This window comes from Pocillopora verrucosa, chromosome 4 (genome assembly GCF_036669915.1).
Source record: "Pocillopora verrucosa isolate sample1 chromosome 4, ASM3666991v2, whole genome shotgun sequence".
In the NCBI taxonomy this organism is placed as follows: Eukaryota; Metazoa; Cnidaria; class Anthozoa; order Scleractinia; family Pocilloporidae; genus Pocillopora; species Pocillopora verrucosa.
In genome coordinates, this window is record NC_089315.1 from 13,353,100 (window position 1) to 13,373,743 (window position 20,644).

Sequence of the window (20,644 nt, forward strand, 5' to 3'; positions counted from 1 at the left end):
AATTCACGTTGAGTGTTTCCTATACATAGCTACGAAAATATATTTGCTCTTCTCATTTTCCGTCGATCAAAGCCTAATCCTCGTTGCTGAACCCCAAGGATCTTGTTGCTGACACTGACTAGTAGGATGTCGCGGTGATGTTACATTTTCATAGGGGTAAAACTCTTTTTCTAATGGATGCGTTAGAGCATATTTACAGTGGCTAATTTACATTATCAACTCAGTTGATAAAACCAAATCTGACCTAAAACTTCCCGGCAGCACGTAGGCTAAAGGATCAGGATTCCGCTTTATCATCCACCGAGGGAGTGGTGTTTATCTAGGGGCTTAAATCCAGAATTTTGAATTAATGCTTTAAAGACAAATCGCGTTTTACAAATGTTACGGAATTCCGTCTAAACCCTTACGTCCAACATTTAAATAGGATCACAATTAAGTGACAATTAAGTTTTGAAACTGTTTTCTCGGGATAGCTTGCAAGTTAAAGAAAAACAGCAACGACGTAAGTATCTAAAAGAAAGTTTCCATGCTGAGAAATAAGTTAATTAATTAGAGATAAATACCACATTCCTCTCGGTAATGTGATCAGTTTCCTTTAAGTAACGTAGTTTTAATTGCGCTATCGGACCAAACTTTCCTATTTTGGTACTCCAGCAATTTCAAGGAAAATCAGTATTCTTGAAGCATAGGAGAAGAAACCCAGTGAGTTATAGATACGGTGTTAAATTTCAGGAACATCTATACCTCGAGTAGTAATTTACGTAAGGGAAGCAGTGCCATGCTGGTCAAATATTGCATTTCTGAATTTTCGAGATAATACCACACTACAGCTCGTTCTCTTTCAGACAAGGGTGGGTAGGCTTATGAGATAGGCGACGGTCGCCCTACAGAACTGAAGTATAGTTAAAAACCAATTATTTATTTAGACTGAGTGGACCCAGCCGGCTCTATCAGAGGAAGCAAAACGCGGCACATTTCATTTTTATTTTCATTAAATACCTTAATCATGATCGTACACTAAATGTTGTTCAGTTCCTCAAATCCGCCTTTGGTCGTTAATAAGTTTAAGTTTCCTGAGCCTATACTTATTAAGTAGCTTAGCTGTTGTTTTTACAGGCGTTGAACACCAAAGATTCCTCGATTAGCAAATCGATTGTAATAACGGAGAGAAAGACTCATCGTCCTCTGAAGAAATCAAGACTGAAAAGATCAACTCTTTAACATTGACATAATTTGCACCATGGTCGTAATGCAATTCCAATCAAAATATCTGTCATCTGGGATCTTTTTACTTAGTATCAAGTTTGCATGCGTTTTATACGGTACGAAGCCAATTCAAAATTCAAGGACCCAGGGAGAGAGAGGTGGGGATAGGGAAGGGCTGAATGATTCCTACACAGCCATTTTCTGCCAGGGGAAGGACTGTAGTTTTCTCGGTCCTCAAGTCTCTAATAGAGTACGTTTATATATTATTCAAACTCTTGAGTAACGTATCTTTCTGGAATCGAGGCCAACGTTGGCGGTCTTCATGTGTGGTACTAACAATTTTTGAAATATCTGACTTGAAAAATATGTCAAAGTATGATTTAGAAGGTCGGATCAGCTCACCCACAGTCTATAACAATTTTTTTGTCCTAAACGTAGTAACAGGTTTTAAGGTTTCTACAGCACACGTCAACCCGGTAAAATAAATTCCCTTTGGTACACTCCCGCTCCGGACCCTCAACATGTCGGTATAGTGGTGGCTAATCACCTTCTTGTTACAGGCTCGGATGTCTAAATACGTGGTAATACCGATGTTTCTTTTAAATACACAGAACATACTCTGAGAGAAATGTTAATCTGCGCCACGAGTCTCTTTTGCAGAGATCTTTGGATCAAATCTGACCCCGAACGTGTGCGACCATAATCAGCTATCGAGCAGGCCTCTGGCGATGACCCGTATCTCTTCTCGGTTTTAGACACAATTCAAGGCAGACACAGAAAACTGAAGCATCACTCGTCAGTTTTTATTGGAATCAATTTGGGTTATTATTTTTTCCCACGATTTTGACCACCTGAGGTTGATCACCTTGCGTAATAGAGTTGCTTGAAACTGTCTCGGTGAAAGACACGAACGGCGTGTTTGGTTACTCTAAAGGACCGAAAAATGCCTGTGTTGCTGACTTTGTAGTTATTTCAGGTCTATCATAAGGAGATATTTTGTTCAATTTGTTTTGTTCAATGATGGTGGGAATTGGACAAGTTAGCTCCTTTCAAAGATGAAGGCAGTTTTGAGTGTAAATTATTGCAATTTCCGTCCCAGAATTGTTTCTTGCAAAAAGACCTGCGGTGCTTGAAGGGAGAGTTCACGAAAGGACATTTGGCTTATCAAGTCGAGCAAATATTTGCAACTTAAGGCACGCAATAGAATTTGAACCTACAAATAACACTTACTGATACAAATATTACTTTATGCGACAAAAATAAATTATACATTTTAATTCTCAACCCCAATATGGCGTCAATTAGTGGTATCAACAAGACAGGCAAAATTCCCTAGCAATTAAACAGACATTAATACACCCTCTGGACAAGTTTGTAAACATATTCATCTATTTGCAACTACGAATTTGACAGGTGAAAAAGATAAATAATTACCGAAGCATGGCTCTGCAAATGTTTTCTATCAAAACCTTTATCTTTATGGAGCGCATGTTGTAGATCTCAATTCATGATTAACAACAGAATGCGTCAAAGAAGCGTTAACTTAAACGACTTTTTGAGTGGTCCTTAGCAAAACCGCACACACCTAAAACAAAGTTGAAACTCGAGAGAGGACTTAGCCCTTTACGGCCTCTCATTACTCACACTACTCTCTGTAGAATGAAATAAGCGCCAATAATGATGCTTAAATCACACATCACGTATAGCTCTCGATAAATTGATTATAAGACTGAGAAGGTCTTAGGTGTTGCTGAAAAAGTCCAGGCGCCTGCCCTCGGCGTCATTCCTCGCCTGAGGGCGGATCGTATAACTGCAGCTGATAAAGCGATGAGATAGTTCATGCTAAGACATTTGAAAGTACACTCAGTGAGAGATTAAGACAGCTTTGTTTACTTCCCAGCTGGTGGGAGAATAGCTGTTAACAAGAAACGCTGCACGGCGGAGGAATAATGTTGGTAAGTACTAGAGTTTTGTTGCTTGACATCTGTTTTGTAAAGTGCAACCAAATGAAAACGTTTTTGGAGCTACGGAGTAAAAAGAAACGTTTCATTTTATGTCGCTGCGAACTCTCTATCGACTTAGTCCAAAGATGCTCTCGTAGCTTTTGTATTCTAACTCATGCTTGCGATTGTTAAAAACACTTCTTAATCCATTCTTCACATCATGTGCACCCCTAAACCTGAGGCGGGTGACACCGACGAAGTTTCTCTCCAGAGCTGGCGTGAACATTGTATCCAACTTGTAAACCTGCTATCAAAACATTTTGATCGCAGTGATAGGCACTGTTTAAAATATTCCGCCATCTGATTTAAACTAAAGAGCTTTATGACTGTTTTGAAAACACTACAACCAATTCTCACAACTTGTTAGGATGTTTACCCGCAGAAGTATATAATCTGTATGGTAAACAAGTCATCTAAACATGCCTGACCTCACCTACGAATATATGACTAATGGCTGATTTATATCTTTACTGCAAAGTAGCCTCGTGATTTATGAGATGTGCTTATTAAAAAAACAGCAGTGTTTGCTTCAAAGAGAATGAGACGAGCTATTTGAAAAGAAAGAAAAACAGTCTCTTATAGCGCATTGTCTTAAGCATAGACGCGGCTCGTTTGTTTTCATTTTTCGCGCGCTGAAGAGAAATATTGATCAGAGAGTTAAGTGAGGTCGTCTTCAGAACAAGTCATATACATTGGATTTAAATAGACTAAAGATCAATTTTTGTTTTGAGAGTCGACACACTGTATCTCCATGGATAAACAACTACAGATTTTTAGACCTGACATAACATAATGAATGACATCTGACTGCCTGTTTGAATTAAATTACAAATAATTATTTAAAAGCGCTGTTATAGGGATCCATTTTAAATGCATTATTTCCGTTTGGTGGTTGTCTGTTTTAACGCACACGATTATTTATGACTTCAGCTGTGCTAAGAGCGGATACAAGGATCCTACCGTGGATCCATAAATGATGATTGATGTGAACTATAATCAAGACTAAATATTCCTTTTTTTATGTTCTAAACTTACCACCTCTGTTTACGATGGAAAATTGCCCAGAAAAATCGGAAACATGTAATGCCTCGAGGAATTTCACTCGACATTACTGCAAATCCTTTGAATCTTTGCCTCTTATAACTGATTTGCGCACGCAAATATTACATGAATGACTTGATTTATAATTGAGACAATCGATTAACTTCAATCTTAGCCTAAACATACTCACGTAAAGTGATCAATCACTTGAAATTTTGACACGGATAAAACACTATTTCCTTAGCGGTGCAATGGATTTTGTGCTCGATTACATGGACGACTTTATGCCATTGTAGGATACATAATGTCGAGCACACCGAGTTTTTCGAGGGGCATTTTGGTTCGTTGAGAATAATACGAGCAGAATATCTAGCCAGAGGGTATAACAAACTAAGAATGCTATCTAAGTGATGCAGTCTTTGTTTTATTGGCCCAATCTTCTCTAAAAATATGAAGTGAAACTGCTAAAGGGTCGAGTCAAGGGATGTAAATAACATTTTGTCGAGCAGGAATGGTGCACTATTGCAATTCTCGCACCCTGTTTACACGTGGGTTGAGTTTTCTTTTTTTCATCTTTTCACTTTGAATTTTTTTTTTTTCGCAAAAACCAGATTCTCAAATATCAATTCTATTAATTAACATCTGCATTCAAAGTCATGAGGTATTACAACCATTTCTGTAGAACCTTTCCGTTTCATTTGGGGAAACAAAATTGCAATGTGCATTTTTCATTTGCTTAGAGAGTAAATAGTTTCGCGTGGGCGTATTTATTAACGATTACAATTACCATTTCCGAAAACTGTGACAATTCATAGAGAATCACGCCACGTCTTACGACGAAAACAAACTACCAAATGGACCCCGTTTTATCAATAAACCACTATTGTATCTACAACTACACTTCCCACATACAACCACACAGACACGTGCGCCAGCTGTTGAAAAGCAAACCATTTTTAATTGTATTTTGATTGATTATTCCCAAGTTCATCTCCGCATAACAGATAAAACGACATAAGAAGGAAATCCTCAGGAACCTTCTTGGCAACTTCCTGTCTCGAGCTGCAAGTTGAGTTTGTTGCATGTCATATTCCCCCCAGTGATTTCCGACAATCTGTCTGAATCCACCATATCCACCCTTACCGAAAAACATCCACCGTGATAAATCATTTTTACGTCGTCCTGGTCTGTTAGACTCGACATAAGAATAAAGCTCAATGATTTTGGTGACCTCTTTAGCTACTTCGGCCAGTAGTCGCACATTTCATAGATACATAGCTGAAAAAATTCCTAAGAGGATCAAAGAAGATCGAGATTTTTCTTCCTGTAGGTCAAAAAGATAAACTCTATAACGAGATGAACATTCTTAGCCTACTCGAGGTCGATTCTAGCAGAGATGAAAAACCAGTTTCTCCTTATCTCATTCACGCGAATGTTAGGGATGCGTCCGTTTGATCTATCCATCGGTTGAACTTCATTTTCATGTCGAAATCAATCATTTGACATTACCGAAAAAAAAAAGGAGAAGAAAGAGAGAGAATATAAAAGCAAAAGCTGGAAAAATCCAAGATCGAAGAAAACCAAAACTTGTAATCATTTAGCTGGTCACATCTTAAAAACATACTGAGCAAAATTAACTGTCGAACAAGTCTTTGAAAATGTTAGTTAAAAAGTCGGGAGAATGTTCATAATGCTAGTTCCCTTTATGAAAGCAAACTAAACCGTATAAGTCATATGTTCATGATGCTAGTTCCCTTTATGAAAGCAAATTAAACTGAACAAGTCATATGACTTTTTCCTCATGCAGTTTTCCTAGATAAACAACACGTAACTATAGACACTTATCTTTGGTTCGCCAAACGCTCAAAATAAACCTGTTACGCCTCCCCATATTTGATTTATTGGATTGCTTTATTGAGAATTCTTCTGCTACTTATCTTTCGCTGTTGATTGCCGGTACTCTTTCAAAAGATGAATAATGTAAATAATTAAGAATGAATCCCTTCTGAACCACTTAACCTTTTTTTTTTGTACGACTTACAGTTTGTATCTTCTACTCAGTTCGCATCTTTGATTTATTGTCTGTACCGTCATCTAATCTAATGACCTTTCCCTATTTTTAGTCATTTTATAAACTAAAGCTTGTTTTTTCTAATTCCTCAAGATTTTTTATAACTTAACGCCAGATGTTATCTCCTAAATAAAGTGCATGATAATGCCTGCGTGACGGTCGTGTACCACTTGATATTTTCTTCCAGAAATAAAAGAAAACTTGTCAGAAAAGCTACTCTGCCCTTTATTCTAATTCCATTAGATTCTAGATCAGCTCGTCTTAGTTGTTGGTAGCATATTACCCACAAGGGCAGTAAATAGATTTATCATACCAGTAAATTACTTAGCTGTCAATTGGACCAATCATGACTTAAGCGATGATTTAGTTTTTCTCACAGCTGTTGGTTTTTCTTAGACTTGTCGTGAACACAGCTGAAACTTTGAAGAATACTCAATATAAGAAGATGAAATATGAAAATGGGCTGCTAGCTTTTATCATTTTAGTTCTTGGTTTCAATCTTTTTGCAAGGACTCGTGCATGTCTAATTTGATGATTTTGATTGTTTATAAATTACAGCAGTACTCGTGGGAGTTGTTGTCAAATCACGCCTTTCTTAAATATGCAGGGAGTCAAAAATTTTTAATTGATGATAGGGCGGGTCAGGGTCAATATTCCTTGGAGAAAGGAAGAAAAAATCACGTTAAGAGAATAATCCATACAATTTGTGCTTTAATTACCGTTACAAGATGTCTGAACGTTAAGAAGGCAAAGATTAATTAAAGCGCACGAACAAACAAACCGACGTGATATCTATTAAATTAGGAGTGTCATCTGTTTGCAGGCATTTTTTGTGTGGAGCCTCGCTGTGTCTTCTGTGAAAGGATTCGAAAAAGGTGAGACATTTATCGCTTGCTAATAACAATCCCAGATTTTATTGCGATTAAGTTAAGTTAGATGACTACCTTGTGGTTCACTAATTGTATTCTATTGCTACAGATGACCTCTTTGTCTAACAGTGTTTGGGTTAGGGTGGGTTAGCCTTGAAAGAAATGATTAAATCATAAAGTGATGACTAAAGTAAATTGACGACAATATCTTGAAAACGGCGTTTTGTTGTAAGGACGACTACACTTATTCTTTTGTTGTGATTTTAAAAAGGCGGGGAATTTCCGCTAACTGACACTGAAGTAAAACTTCGGAGGTCCGTACTAAAGCAATAACAGAGTCAAAGCTATTACCCTTTGTGAGTAGATAGAGACTGCGACCACCTCTGATCAGACAGTTTTAATAAAATGTATCCTCTTTGTCTCAGCCGAGAGAGTGTTAGACAAAGAGACTGATTCCCAAATAATAGCCTTACTTCTCAAATCCATGCCAAGCTACTTTCATGTCGCTCCTAATTTCGTTAAGTTTGCTCTTGGAGCCTTGTGGCCTTTTTTCCATCAAAGTGTTCAAACATGTGTGGTATAACTGCATAACTGTTTTCTTCCGCATGGACAGCTCGAGTCTTAAAATGACGCCGAAGAGAGGCTACATTCGGAAGCAGGTTGCATTGGGAATCCGCTTTTTTAGCTTAATCGTCCATGTCTACATGCACTCACTAGTTGATTTGTCATTCACTAACATGTCTATTTCTGATTAACACCCAGCAACTGGCCCTAGCAACCGAACCTGTGAGTCCGTGGTAAGGGAACTTGTTCATTCCCGTCCCCTCCATGTGGCAATCCGACATTGTTGTAACTACTCTAGGGTTACTTATGACTGTGTCAATGGCTACAAGCAAGTGGAGGGAGACAGAGTGAGGCGCTGCTTTGAGGGCAAACTACAAGGGAGGGAGCCAAAATGCAGATTCCCAAAAGGTAGGGGATCTGTATTCCCAGGAAATGCAATAGATTTCCTGATGCTTAATCTCTAAGAATCGTGTCTTGGCATTTGCTTTCGGTCCTTACATACTCTCTTTATTAAGCGACTTAAAATGACCTGTTGGCTTTGTACTTAACCTGCCATTCGGTTAAATCTCGACAGATTCCCCTTTTATTTTTGAATCGAGGGCGATTTGTTTTTTTTTTTTGAAAAAATTTCTCGGTCGAAGCTGCATTCACATCGCAAAATTGGCTGAGATATCAATGACGTATACGAATGCTGACTTACTGCAAGCACCTTAAGTGTATTGTGTTTGGAGTATAATTAAAGTTTGCGGAATATTTAAATATTGGAATATTTAGTAACATACGTTATTTGTTTTATTGAGTTAGGGAGTTAAAATGGTTGACGTGTAACTCGGGTATTATTCAAAATACTTTGAATTGTTCAATTTTGTAGTAACCAGCTGTGGTAACCCGGGAACGATTCGTCACGGTTACTTCATTGGATCTGATTTCAGTGTTGGTAAGACTGTGAAATACAGATGCAGCCGCGGTTACAAATTGCGTGGACCAGTGGTCAGTGTATGCAAGAACCATGGGATATGGAGTAAGCGACCTCAGTGCATCGGTAAGTTATAATTTTTCTTCCAAAAAGATAAGTTTCTCGTTACGTAAATTCAGTACATTGAGAAAAAGACGGAATTATCCACCATAAACCCCTATTAGAAAGTCAGTCTAAGAGATTTTCCGTATTGCTTGTTCAAGCATTAGTCTTTTGCAACCATAACATTGTAACTCTATTTTGAACACACGGTGGTGCAGACTCGCGTTGTGACCGAGGTCAGTGGTCTTTGTTCTAAGCAAGAAACATTTCGGTTTTATTGCTATTTTCCTGGCAAGATTATTAAAGTTTATCAGCAAACTAAAAAGGGTGGTAGCAAAGTTTGTTGCTTCAGATGGCCTGGTTGCTTAGCCTTACTTTTTGCTTTTGATATTAGGAAAATCTCCCACTCATGTGGACCATAGACGCAACTCAAATGGGAAATTTTTAAATCGGAACTAAAGTGATGCTGCTATTTTTCCTTAGACAAAAAAGTGATGGATGTGGACGAAGCCACCGCCTTTATTCGTCACAGTCTTTTAGACAATTACTTCAAGCATCTGTGCTCATCAAACGATTCATGTTCCGAGGTTCATTCCAATTCCAGAACACGTCGTTCGCTTGATCTCGATTACAATGGAGGTCTGGATGTGATTTTCTTAGTGGATGTATCTGATGGAGTCACCAAGGATGACTACAAGATTGGACTCAAATTTGCTCAAGAACTCATCAGAGTACTAGCAGCAACTGTGATGTGAGTAATGAGTATCGCAAGTAGTATTGTATATAGACTGCATGTTGAGAAACAGGCTTGTGTTTTTTTTTTCTTTTTTAATGATAAGTTCCGGCCTGAGATTAGCTAAAATTTTTAAGACGGTGCTGAGAAGATACTTTAAGCTGTACTCATCATGCATAAAGGATTTCTGCGTTTTCCCCACATCTAGAAAATCCAGAATATCTTTGTCACATTAGTGTTGTGAATCCCAGTGTATACTACACAAATTTAACAAGGGTTCTGTAATCGGTGCGACATATCTTGTTATCAGCAGCCGAGCTTATAGCTCAAGCATAGGAGCACACGGCGCACTTTGATATAGTTCATCGTCCTGGTATGAATAATTACATGGAAAATTGTGGTCGAACAGGCTAATAGTGTAATTACACCTGTAAGTGAAACCTTTTCACGCCCTCTGTGTCTTTACTTTTGCGTCATTTCTTGTTCACAGGCGTGGGGATATTCGTATTGCAGTTGTCTCGTACAACAGTAAACCATATACTTTCATGAATTTCGCATCTCCGTCCGACAGAGTGATAAAAAAGATTGGTGGTATCAAGAAATCAGGGGGTTGCGGTACTTCCCTCGGTAGGGCCATGTACATGACACGGCGAAGGCTGGTCCCTAATACTCGGACTAATAGCAATAAGGCCATGTTTATCATAAGCAATGGACTATTGAACATGGGAACAAGCCACCCAAAGGCGTCGCGTTTATTGGAGAGCGAGAAATCTTTTCAGATCTTTTCCATTGCTGTCGGCAAGAGTCCCAATACGCGGCTTTTGTCGTCTGTTGTCTCGCAGCCTGAGAAGAGCCATCTTATATTTCTGAGATATTACGGTGACGTTTTCGATGCTGTACGGCGAACCGTGTCAAGGAACAAAAAGGGTGAGTTGCTATTGAAAAAGAGAGAGCAAAATATTTCGCAAAAACTATTAATAGCAAATTGAGTATTTTAAATCAGAAAAAGCGTCAACACCTAAATATCAAAAAAGTATGGAAAGAATCACGATCAGCCACATCAAATAATTATTCATGTAAATATTGATCCATTGTTAGATAGTTGAAAAATCGTACCGAAAAATCTCAACTTGTTACTTTATTACTAAAAGCCGTGAGTTAGTAGGAAATCGAGCGCAGAAATGAAAACCACAGTTCAACTCAAATTGCGGGAGAAAACTCTGTTTTAAGCTAATCTGTACAGCTACGTTTCATGAAAAGGAATCAAAACTAAGCCGCACAACCTCATTCTTCTTCTCTAGATCCTAGCGAATGTGGTGTAAGTGTGACCAAACCAAGAGCTCGCAATGTGCGGGGCAATAGGGCGACAAGTGGTGTATGGCCTTGGCAAATTAGCCTCCACTGGAACGGTAAGCACGCAAAAAGGATCAAGTAAATTAAACGTATTCCTAGAGTGTGGTGTATGCAATTCTTTTATATCTGGATGGCCTTGGTCACCATAGTATATAGGCCATTACACCATGGCTACAACTAAAGTCACCCCTTTATCATAATGTCGTTGCTTTGTTTTCTTTTGTTTTCCTTTGAAATTTTTCTTCTTACGTTAGCGAACCTATTAGTATAATAAGGATATTTTTAAGGAAGAGTTTTTCAATTTTGACGTATCGAATAGGGTTGATTTGTCTTTGTGCCTCGGAGGCTGTCAATCATCGCAAGTTCTTTAAATCCAAAGTACACTCTTTGAGAAGTGTTTTAACATCAAATTTCGCGGGCCCTTTGTTTTTCTGGCGGATTAGAGTCTCTTTGAGGGTAGCTTATTGATCGACCACATAACTTTTTTAATTTGTCAGGGGGTGCAAAGATCTGCAGTGGAGCTCTAATCAGCAAGGAGTGGGTCATCACTGCGGCACATTGCTTTTACTCTAAAACATGGAGAGCCGTCGTGCGCCCTGCTTCCAAGTAAGTGATCAAGTCACCCAAAATGTGTTTGGGACTAAAACTTGTGCTTCCTTAAGACTCAAGTAACATCTTCAGCCATTAATCCTCTTTAGTTACTTTATCATTGATAGTAAGGCCATTTCGCCATCAGTGTTTCGAACACAAATACAAATAGCGTTACTGCAACATAATTGTTGATGTATCTTGACAAAGTGGCGGAGAAAACTTGCTTTGCACCAAGTTCAGGAGCATGCGCGACATTTACGTAACGCGCTTCAAATGTAATATTCCTCGTTCTTTACGCCATGAGGCAGAACAAGCGTGCCCCAAATGTCCAGTAATCCCCGCTCTTTATGAGAATTGAGCGCAAGCCACTCAGGCTTAGTGTGCAGAGATTCACACAAGTGGGATACAATCTACGGATCGCACGTATCTCTTTACGGTCCGCATCCAAAGTTTCAAAAGGTTCCCATACTGAGCTGACCTTAGCATTAGTTTCTTACATCAGTAGAATTATGATCAATTTAACTTAGACTACCTCATCCAATTCCATCAATCAACGTTTTCTGTAGATACACCATAAAAGCTGGAGGCCACCATCTTGGAGACAGAAGAATCAGTCCGGAACAAGTCATTGAAGCCGCTAAAATTCACATACACGACAACTACAAGAGGCAAAGCCATGAAAGCGACATTGCGCTCATTAAACTAAACCGAAAAGTCAAGTTTGGAAAGTATGTGAGTCCCGTATGCTTGCCTGCAGAGCATAATGACTTGGCAGCTCCTGGAAAACACGGCTTTGTCGCTGGATGGGGTGAAAAACAAACTCAAGCGAAGCAAGATAAGAAATCCTCAAAACATCGGAAGAGGGGCCGAAGCAAAGTGACGGTGCATGTCGCCCTGGAGGTATCCCCTGATAAAGCTTGTGGTAATAGCACCCGTCAGGCATTTAACAGGACAGTCATGTTTTGCGCCGAACACAATAAGGCGTGGCAACATTCTTGCCGAGGTGATGGTGGGGGACCATTTTTGCGCGAGAACTATGATTCAAAAACCAGAGGCTATCGATGGACCGTCGCCGGGCTGGTGAGCTGGGGTGAGGGATGCGGGGTAAAAGGTCGTTACAGTTTTTTTACCCGGGTGACTCCGTATTTCGGGTGGATATTGGAGACAACGAATCCACCGAAAAGAAGAGGCAGACACCCGCGAAAACGACATAACTGATTTGAATGAACAAAGACAATTTAATTTTGTTTCTGATATGTTGTGGGTCGAAGATAGAAAAAGAATAACATAATTAAATGTGGCGACAACAACTTAAGAGGAAGAGTAAAAATGCCGATAAGTTTGGTGACATCAGAACATTCCCTTGTATAAACTTTACGAAGTACTACTTTGCCGTAGTATTCAATACTCAAGACGTAAAGAAGTCCGGATTATGAAACCAGAAGAATAAAATACGAAAGAAGGAATCGAAAGTGTGTCTTGTAATTTTAGGCGCGATCCTCCTCACTCATATTCATAGAAAGTCGCGCTTGTAGGCGTTCAGTTGAGATGTTTCAGCAATCATGTGTTAGGGAAATTTACAATTGGTTGTTGAACGTAATCCAGTATTACACTGGTTTCGGTTAAATTCGGTCTGGAATTTCGTCTGAAAAGAACAAGCTCTAAACCAATTGCTTGCATTCAAGACTAAAGTCAATTAGTTCCATTGAAATGTGCCTCCCCTCGATCGTTCTGCTTCATTCGCCTTTTTGATCACTTTGGGTTTGGCTTTACATTATTCAAATGAATACCCGAAATTCAACTGTTCCGTTTGAAGTAATCGCAAGTACGATCAATATACTTTCCCTAGAAATTTTAAAAAGTACTGTCACCTTTGAAACGTTTATAAAGGATTCAATCGTCCACTCGATCATTATATGCCGTTAATGAAGCATCTTTGTGATTAGAATGCCTCCTATTTATCGTGGTCGAAATTAATAACTAGATTAAAGTTAACCACTAGTTAAATTGTATACAGTGGAGGGAAAATTGAACATTAGTTTTCCACTGCTTGACATTAAGGGTAGTTTAGCGAGGAAATGATTTAGACAGTGAAGTTAATCAAAATTCTAGCGGATGATCTGCTTAAATTTTGAGATAAGGTAATTTTTTAAGCTTCTTGCTGTGAAATAACTCATAAAATGGATACAGACTTTTTAAAGGAGAGAAAAATAGCTAGAAAGGAACAACCACATTAGTGAAAAGTCGTGAATATAACATTGCCGTACTTAAGAATCAGGTTTTTTTTTTTTTAGAAAATAGTGATAAACAATTGTCTCGTCTCTCATACTTTGCCTTCCCCATCCTCGATCGTCTTCTTGAATCAGAAATAGCAACCACCATGGAGATCAGTTGTTAGAAGTGTTTTTTTACCTCTATATTTTTTACAGAGAGCGATGTGTTTTTAATAAATTCAATGCATCACACCATGAGATGGACATGTTGATAGATAAAATTTTAGTGAATTGAATGTAGAAGTACAGAAGTGATCCTTGCAGGTGGTCTGCAGTCAAAGAATTGCTGAAAAGAAGTCTTCAAAAATTTCTGGCTCCGACGGAGTTCGAACGATGCCTCTCAGATACTAGCCGGTCAGGCGTTAATTTCAGCTGAGCTTTGAAGCCACATGTTGAGAGTAATGTTCTTCTTTCCCGTGAAGGAAAGAGATCACGATTAAATGAAACCGTATTCATTTCATCTAATTATTTATTACACCCATTTTGAAATCACTGGCGGTCCCTGTTATCTGATTGGCTCTAATTGGTGCAATTTATTCACGAATCGCACCACTTTTTGCTTTAAATCGCATCTTTTTCCCAGCCAATGAGGAGGCTATACTAAAAAAAAAACAACCGATCAGATTTCAAGGCTTGTTTGAAGTAACCAATCAAATTGCAGTAAAATGTGAGACAAAGAGTATCATGTGTCAAATTTTGCTACTTTTGTTTCCAAAACTGTTATTTTTTCCTCCCAAAAAATGTATGAATTTAATTTCAAACCAGCTCAGTACTGCATCAGTAAAATATTTGAACTGACCAAGTCCTGTGTTTGAGCGATTTCAAAATGGATGTGATAAAGTGGTAATTGAACCTCGTGTCGTGCAATTTTGATCTAAAATCATACTTGTGACTTCAAATCGAACTCGTACTGCGTGCCCGTTCAATTTTGAAATCACGCATATCATTTCAGCCCAAATTGCACTCCACTCAGTTCAATTACCATTATAAATTAATTTAATCATAGGTAGCATTTCCCTACAGCCTCATACTACTGTAGAACATAGCCATTGTCCCAAAGGTAATCTATTGTTTTCGTGGAAATCTTACCGGACGGAATATCGAGAACTGATACCTAACTTAACACATTACACAGATATGATGCGTTACGAAAAGTGTTTTGAATCTTAGATGAAACATTTAAATTTCCCTTCTAAAAAACGAGGTAGAAAGATTAATAACTAATGTGTTCCTGTATGTTGTGTATCATCTCAGTTGTTGTTGTCTTGTTTTTAATTTAAAATGGAGAAGAAATCAATAAAATCACCGTTCAGAATTTGCTTTATTGCAGGTTGGACGAGTTCGGCTTAAATTTTGGCTTCTTATTGCCCTAACATGCAGCCATGGAAAAAATGAGTCCAAGTATTTCTCGTTTTGTGGAGTGACAATTTTAAATTTTCGCTCAACTTTGAAATAGTTTCTGTGTTCATATGAACAGAAATATAAAGCTCCTCGTGATAGCAATTTTAGGAGCGAAGTAAGTCCACTTACTTGGGTTAAATCTCGTTGACGACTCAACTGGTCTTGGTCTTCACCTCGTTCGGCACGCACAAGGTAAACAAATGAATTCATGCATTTAATTTTATCAGAATGTACAGCCACGGAATTGAGAAAAATTCGAGAAAATGTCAAAAATCTTTTGTCCCTCAAACAAACGGTGATAATTATATGGTGCATGTAATTGGTATCATACTCATGCATTTCTTGAGGCTCATAAGTTGTCAATGCCGGAATCTAAAAACTGTCCCAAACAAAATGAAAGCACCCTACCCGTGGTTGTGTGCTTCTGTCGGATTTTCAGAGTTTCGACTGAATCTTTTACAAAAATCTTACACATTTCAAGTTGGTAAAAATGTTTTTTCTGTAGCTCGACTGATCAAAGAGGCATTCTCATGCCCGAGAACTACCTGATTAAACAACTTACTAAGCTCTATAGGTCAGCCTTAACTCTGAAACAAACATGAAAATAATTTTTTCCTCGGCTCATCTCAAAAATCTTGTTAACTGATTAAATCAAATGCTTAAAGGGTAACTTTCATAAACGATCTATTGTGTCTCTTAACTCTTCCATCTTAGATCTAAGGAAGCTCAACGTTTATGGTTTGTCGTGCTCAAATATCGTGTATTTTGTCTTCAAAAGCCTCAAACGAACTTTGTAGACGATCTGTAATCCTCCTCCGTTTGTTGAGAAAGTTTTCTCCATCCTGGATGAATCTTATATCGTCTTCTAATGAACGTTTTACACCGCGAACTCTAATCTCCGCCGTTTCTTTCAAGTCACTTATTCCTGCAACTGCCACTTGTTCGCATTTTTCCTATGGAGGGAAAAAGCATGCAAGGACTGTTAAGTTTTTTCTGATAAATCATAATTGTACGTAAGACTTTCGTTAATAGTAAATAAATCCCTTCAGACGACTGGTACGTACGTTGGCTGATAACGTCTGCTGCGAGAAATGAAAATTAGGCTGAGATGCAAAGCTTCCAGGGCAAATGTGAAATTTTGAGGACAATTTCTCAGCCAAGTAAATTGTCAACCGACATACCAGCAAACCAGAAGGGGTTTATTTATTCCATAACCCTCCCACTAATTTTCGTATGGTGCGTTGAGAGCAAATTTTGTCGACATTTTTTGCACTTTCCGGAGCAGTACTTGAGATTACCTTTTTTCTGTCAAAATCAGTGGACTTTAAAAAGGCGACTTCCTTTTTGTTCCATTTAAAGAAATAATGATGAAAAAGTGGGCTGGCTTTTTGCGCTGGCTTTATTTCTTTTCGACGGAAAGAATCAGGGGTTATTGCGTGGTAACTGTGCCGTGATTTTACGCCACGTGACGTAAAGAACCCACCAGAATAGCGAAAATTAACGAGTGGGTTATAATGCTTATATTCCCCCCTTTCAGAACCTAAATAGTCGGAGTAAGTTTGTGACTGGCCAACTTTAAAATCTTTCGAATTCGCTTTCTTCCTCGTAATTGTATGTATTTGCACGTTGTCACTTGAAACTTTATCAAAACTGTTCATCGCAATACGCTATTTAGACAAGAAAGGCGGCTTTGTAACTTTTAAAGTTTAGTGAATTATACACACCTCGTGTAATGTCTTCACTTTGGTTTCGAAGAACTTCTGGACCGCAGTGACCTCAGCTTGACATGCGGGCCAAAAGTATTTCAGCCATCCATTCAAATCAGTCCATGGTACTAAACTGTTTACCGCAGGTACACCAATTGCTGAGATTAGAGCTGAAGAAATAAAAAGCAATTTGCGAGATGAAAGAGATAAAATCATTTTATGTGGACATCCAAAAATTTCGAGGCGAGGTTGACAACGAGAGTCGACGTAGGAATTCAGATCATCTGAAAGTTGATCTTTCTGCACTAATGATTGAAACCCACCTCTTACTGGCGGGATTTTTGCTACCAAAAACTCAAAACCTTACGCAGCTAAAGCAGAGAGAATCTAACAAAAAGTTGAATGAACAAACAAAACAGTAAATGAAAGAAAGAAAGAATGAATAATTGAATGAATGGATAAAAGATATATTTAGGCAATTGGAGGCACTAGACAGCCTACGGGCTACATAGATTTGTTATTACTTGCTACCGTAAAGCCAAATTTCAATTTCTAGGCCTGCCTATGGTTGGTCCAACATGATCATGTCCGAATGGAAGTTTATAAGACACCTAGAGGAACTTCTTACCTCCGCTTTGACCATATATCAAAGCTCCTAATAAACCACAGCACACCATTTTGGAAGGTAAACTTGGATTTGTTAAGCAGCCGTGTAGGTCATTTCCTTGATATTCGAAACTCTCGTCGAGCTGAAAATCCTCGCTTTTCCACGTGGGCTCCGTTACTTGGAAAGTGAGTCTACCAGGTCCATCTGCCACTTTCGACAGGCAATTCCAGATACAGTCCAACTGTTCCTTGAGATCTTTGTCCTTTTTCACCAGAACGTGGAGTCTATGGTTCAAACCATCCCGGCACCGATCTAAGGCGTTTTCTGGAGAGACACCGTTCTTCATGTCATGTTCTATTTGCATCTTGAACTCAGCAATCTGTCGGTCTCGCTGAAGGCGCTTCACTACATCTACAAGGATACTTGATACTTGAGACAGGTGCGACTTTATGCTATTCTCGGCATCGGTAAGCTTGTTCATCCGGTTTGAGAGCCGCTGAATTCTCTTTTTCTTTCGGCTTTCCATTATTCTGCCCAGATTTCCTGACAACCCCTTTGCTTGTGCAACGAAAGCCTGCATATCGTACTTGAGTGTGTCGAATTTTAAAGCACCTTTAGCTGCTTCGACCAAATTGCGTTCGAATTCCTTAAATCCTCGGGAACCCTCTGTTTCTGTTTCATCTGAAGTAGTGGATGAGGCTTCATTCTGCTTCAAAAAAAATGAGCAAAGTTGGTCTGGGAAGGCTAAATAATTAATTAGCAGGGCAAATACCAGAGGGAGGGGGGGGGGGGTGATCCAGAAATTTTGATAAGGGAAAGTTTAAGGGAAAGTTTGCAGCAGTGTTTAAATAAGCTTAGAAATATTTCTCGTCCATTAAATTATAATAATTCAAGTTGATTGGTATTATAGGAGCCTGTCGTTGGAAGAATTTCGGTTTTGGACCAAAAGTTTGATAAAGAAATAACCATGGAGATGAAGGGACCTGGAGTATTTTTTCTCCTCTTGGTAGAAGTGCTCATTCCCAGGCAACTCGCAAAGATTTCGCTAACATTTTTATCTAGCCTCTTACCATTCATGTCCTTCTTTCACAAGGAGAGAGAAATTTTTATTACTCTGGTAAGAATGAGAAATTAAGGGTTCAGCTCTAATTCTAAATATTGGAAATACTGCCCTTGAATTAAGAGTCAATTCAAGTCTCACCATAGTTACCTGTTGTAAAGGACACCTCACTGCTTCCCTTTGAGTCTGCGAGTCAATGAAGAAAACCTTTCCTCTGTCAGACACAGCAGTCATGAATTCTGCCACGCAGCGATCTTTAATGTCGCCTGTCGGGATTTCTGTATAGTCGTCAGAAGAATGGTTCTCTTGAAACATGTCCCACTTGGTGAAAACCCCCAAAGTGTATCTGCAGTTAACAGCTGTCACGAAATCCACTACCTACAGGGCAGTTGAGATGACTACATTTTGAACACCACTTATGCACGTAAATTACACGTCGAAATTAATCAAAGGCCAGGTCGATAGATAAAACCAGCCTTATACTTTCGAAGCTTAATTACAATTGTTACAATAGTGTGACAGAATTCAGTCAGTAAAGCCTGGAAAGTGCATTTCGGTTTGGCAAGCACAAAGCGAAACGGATTAGCATAATCTTCTTCCGCTCGAAATTACTATGTGAATTACTAGTATAGTAAGCCCAGTTACAGGCAGTGGCTCTCTGAGAGTATCTCTGATTTTATCCCGACTGCTTATTCACTAAGAGCAGTGCAATCCTTAAAAATCCCCCCCCTTAATTTACCGACAAAACAATAATCCATAAGGCGCCACGTGTATGTATATCAGCAATATTTACCCAAGCATTGTAATCATTCTACGAAAAAATAAACATTGACCCAAGAAAATATTGAATCCAGTTCTGAAGAAAACTCTTCACTGTTTCGCTCGCGGAATCTTAACAAAAAAATACGACAGGTTTTTCGGGTATAAGTACAGCGTAGAGCAAAGTTATACATGTTTTGAACATACTTAGTCAGATTCAAATATTCAAATCAAAAAGGAAATATACAATATGGCGTCATTCATGCGTCTCTGAAACATGGAGTCGTCCTGGGAAAAAAATTGATTTCAATTCCTAAATATAAGTTAATAAAATGCTGAGGGGTTGGACTTGTAGCATTTTTCAGTCTCATCGATAAATCTCGCTAACTCAGAGCAAGCGATGAGGAGAGTGTGTCAGTGTGTTAGTTTTGGTAGCACAAACTTCATTAGCTCGGCAGTAATTTAAGAGCCTTGTTTCGCTTTCGGGGTTGATCTCATTTAAAATGGTAAGGTGTTACTTACGGTTCTCAAACTGGGGCTATGAATATCCATAACGGCGACAATGACATCCACAAACTTACAGAGTTCGGTCACTGCATCATCTGTAGCCTTCCGTTCGCCTATTCCCGGAGTATCGTACAACACAACATTTTCCACAAGAGCCTTACATCGCGCTGTAGGCCATTTCACATCAATAATACTGGCCGGGGTGAGACCGAGTGTTTCCCGCTGTTCTTTAGCTTTTAGAACGTGAAGAAGTTGTCGAAACTCGGAAATCTCTAGAGATTTACCAGAGCTTCTTTCGACCGCCGTCCACTCGTCGCTTGAAGACCCGGTCACCGCTACGTTGCAAAAGGTGGTCTCAGCTCGAGTAACAGGCATTATGTTTTCACCGAGTAAGGCGTTTATCAAAGTCGATTTTCCGGCGCCAACGGAACCAACAAAAGCGACCTGCAGTTTACTTTCCGCCCGTGTTGTAAGCTGAATTGCAGAGGCGTTTAACCGGTCAATTCGATTGGAGACTGTCTCGAAATCTTGCCACTCGTTTGAGGTGGAACACTCTTCGTTAAGGAGACGACGAACATCATCTCTGGTTTCCGTTAAAGCGTTCACTAAATGTTGTAGCTGCTCTCTTGCGAGCTTTATCTCTCGAATTCTTGGTGCAAACTGTGCGAACATCGTTAACCTTTCTTTGATATAATTATAATCAAACTGATTTAGACTTCGCTTGTGGAGATAGATATGACATGCGCTTTGCCTCGTGACCCGTATATGCAAATTTCTAATCCCTTTCGATCAAAATGTGGGCATACATGTCAGAATTACTTATGTAGCTTTCTGCAAAGGTAAGCACAAATTTTGGTGCCTGTAGAACATATTACAACAAAA

The 20,644-nt window shown here is 39.0% G+C and overlaps 2 protein-coding genes across 2 annotated transcripts; one reads left to right on the forward strand and one right to left on the reverse strand.

Annotated features, from left to right (window-relative positions):
• Window positions 1-2,970: 2,970 nt before the first annotated feature.
• On the forward strand, window positions 2,971-12,915 carry LOC131771066 (complement C2-like). Its single transcript, XM_059086821.2, has 9 exons — window positions 2,971-3,161; window positions 7,145-7,196; window positions 7,953-8,162; window positions 8,626-8,796; window positions 9,256-9,523; window positions 9,996-10,432; window positions 10,807-10,914; window positions 11,356-11,464; window positions 12,016-12,915. The coding sequence occupies exons 1-9, from the start codon at window positions 3,156-3,158 to the stop codon at window positions 12,665-12,667; spliced, it is 2,013 nt and encodes a 670-aa protein (XP_058942804.2). The 5' UTR covers window positions 2,971-3,155; the 3' UTR covers window positions 12,668-12,915.
• Window positions 12,916-15,024: 2,109 nt separating this feature from the next.
• Window positions 15,025-20,496, reverse strand: LOC131771067 (mitofusin-1). The gene is made up of 5 exons (XM_059086823.2): window positions 19,778-20,496; window positions 18,647-18,874; window positions 17,458-18,142; window positions 16,848-16,999; window positions 15,025-16,076 (listed from the first exon to the last, which is right to left on the reverse strand). Exons 1-5 carry the CDS (start codon window positions 20,432-20,434, stop codon window positions 15,873-15,875), a joined length of 1,926 nt encoding a protein of 641 aa, XP_058942806.1. The 5' UTR covers window positions 20,435-20,496; the 3' UTR covers window positions 15,025-15,872.
• Between the last annotated feature and the right edge of the window lie 148 nt (window positions 20,497-20,644).

Excerpts from the sequence above, each read along its gene's own strand:
- LOC131771066 (XM_059086821.2), top strand. Across the intron at positions 7,197-7,952 it reads TGTGAAAGGATTCGAAAAAG|CAACTGGCCCTAGCAACCGA; the intron begins GTGAGACATTTA and ends ATTAACACCCAG. Across the intron at positions 9,524-9,995 it reads GTACTAGCAGCAACTGTGAT|GCGTGGGGATATTCGTATTG; the intron begins GTGAGTAATGAG and ends TCTTGTTCACAG.
- LOC131771067 (XM_059086823.2), bottom strand. The coding sequence starts at position 20,434 with ATGTTCGCACAGTTTGCACCAAGAATTCGAGAGATAAAGCTCGCAAGA. Across the intron at positions 17,000-17,457 it reads GATATATGGTCAAAGCGGAG|CTCTAATCTCAGCAATTGGT; the intron begins GTAAGAAGTTCC and ends TTATTTCTTCAG. Across the intron at positions 16,077-16,847 it reads AAGTGAAGACATTACACGAG|GAAAAATGCGAACAAGTGGC; the intron begins GTGTGTATAATT and ends TTCCCTCCATAG.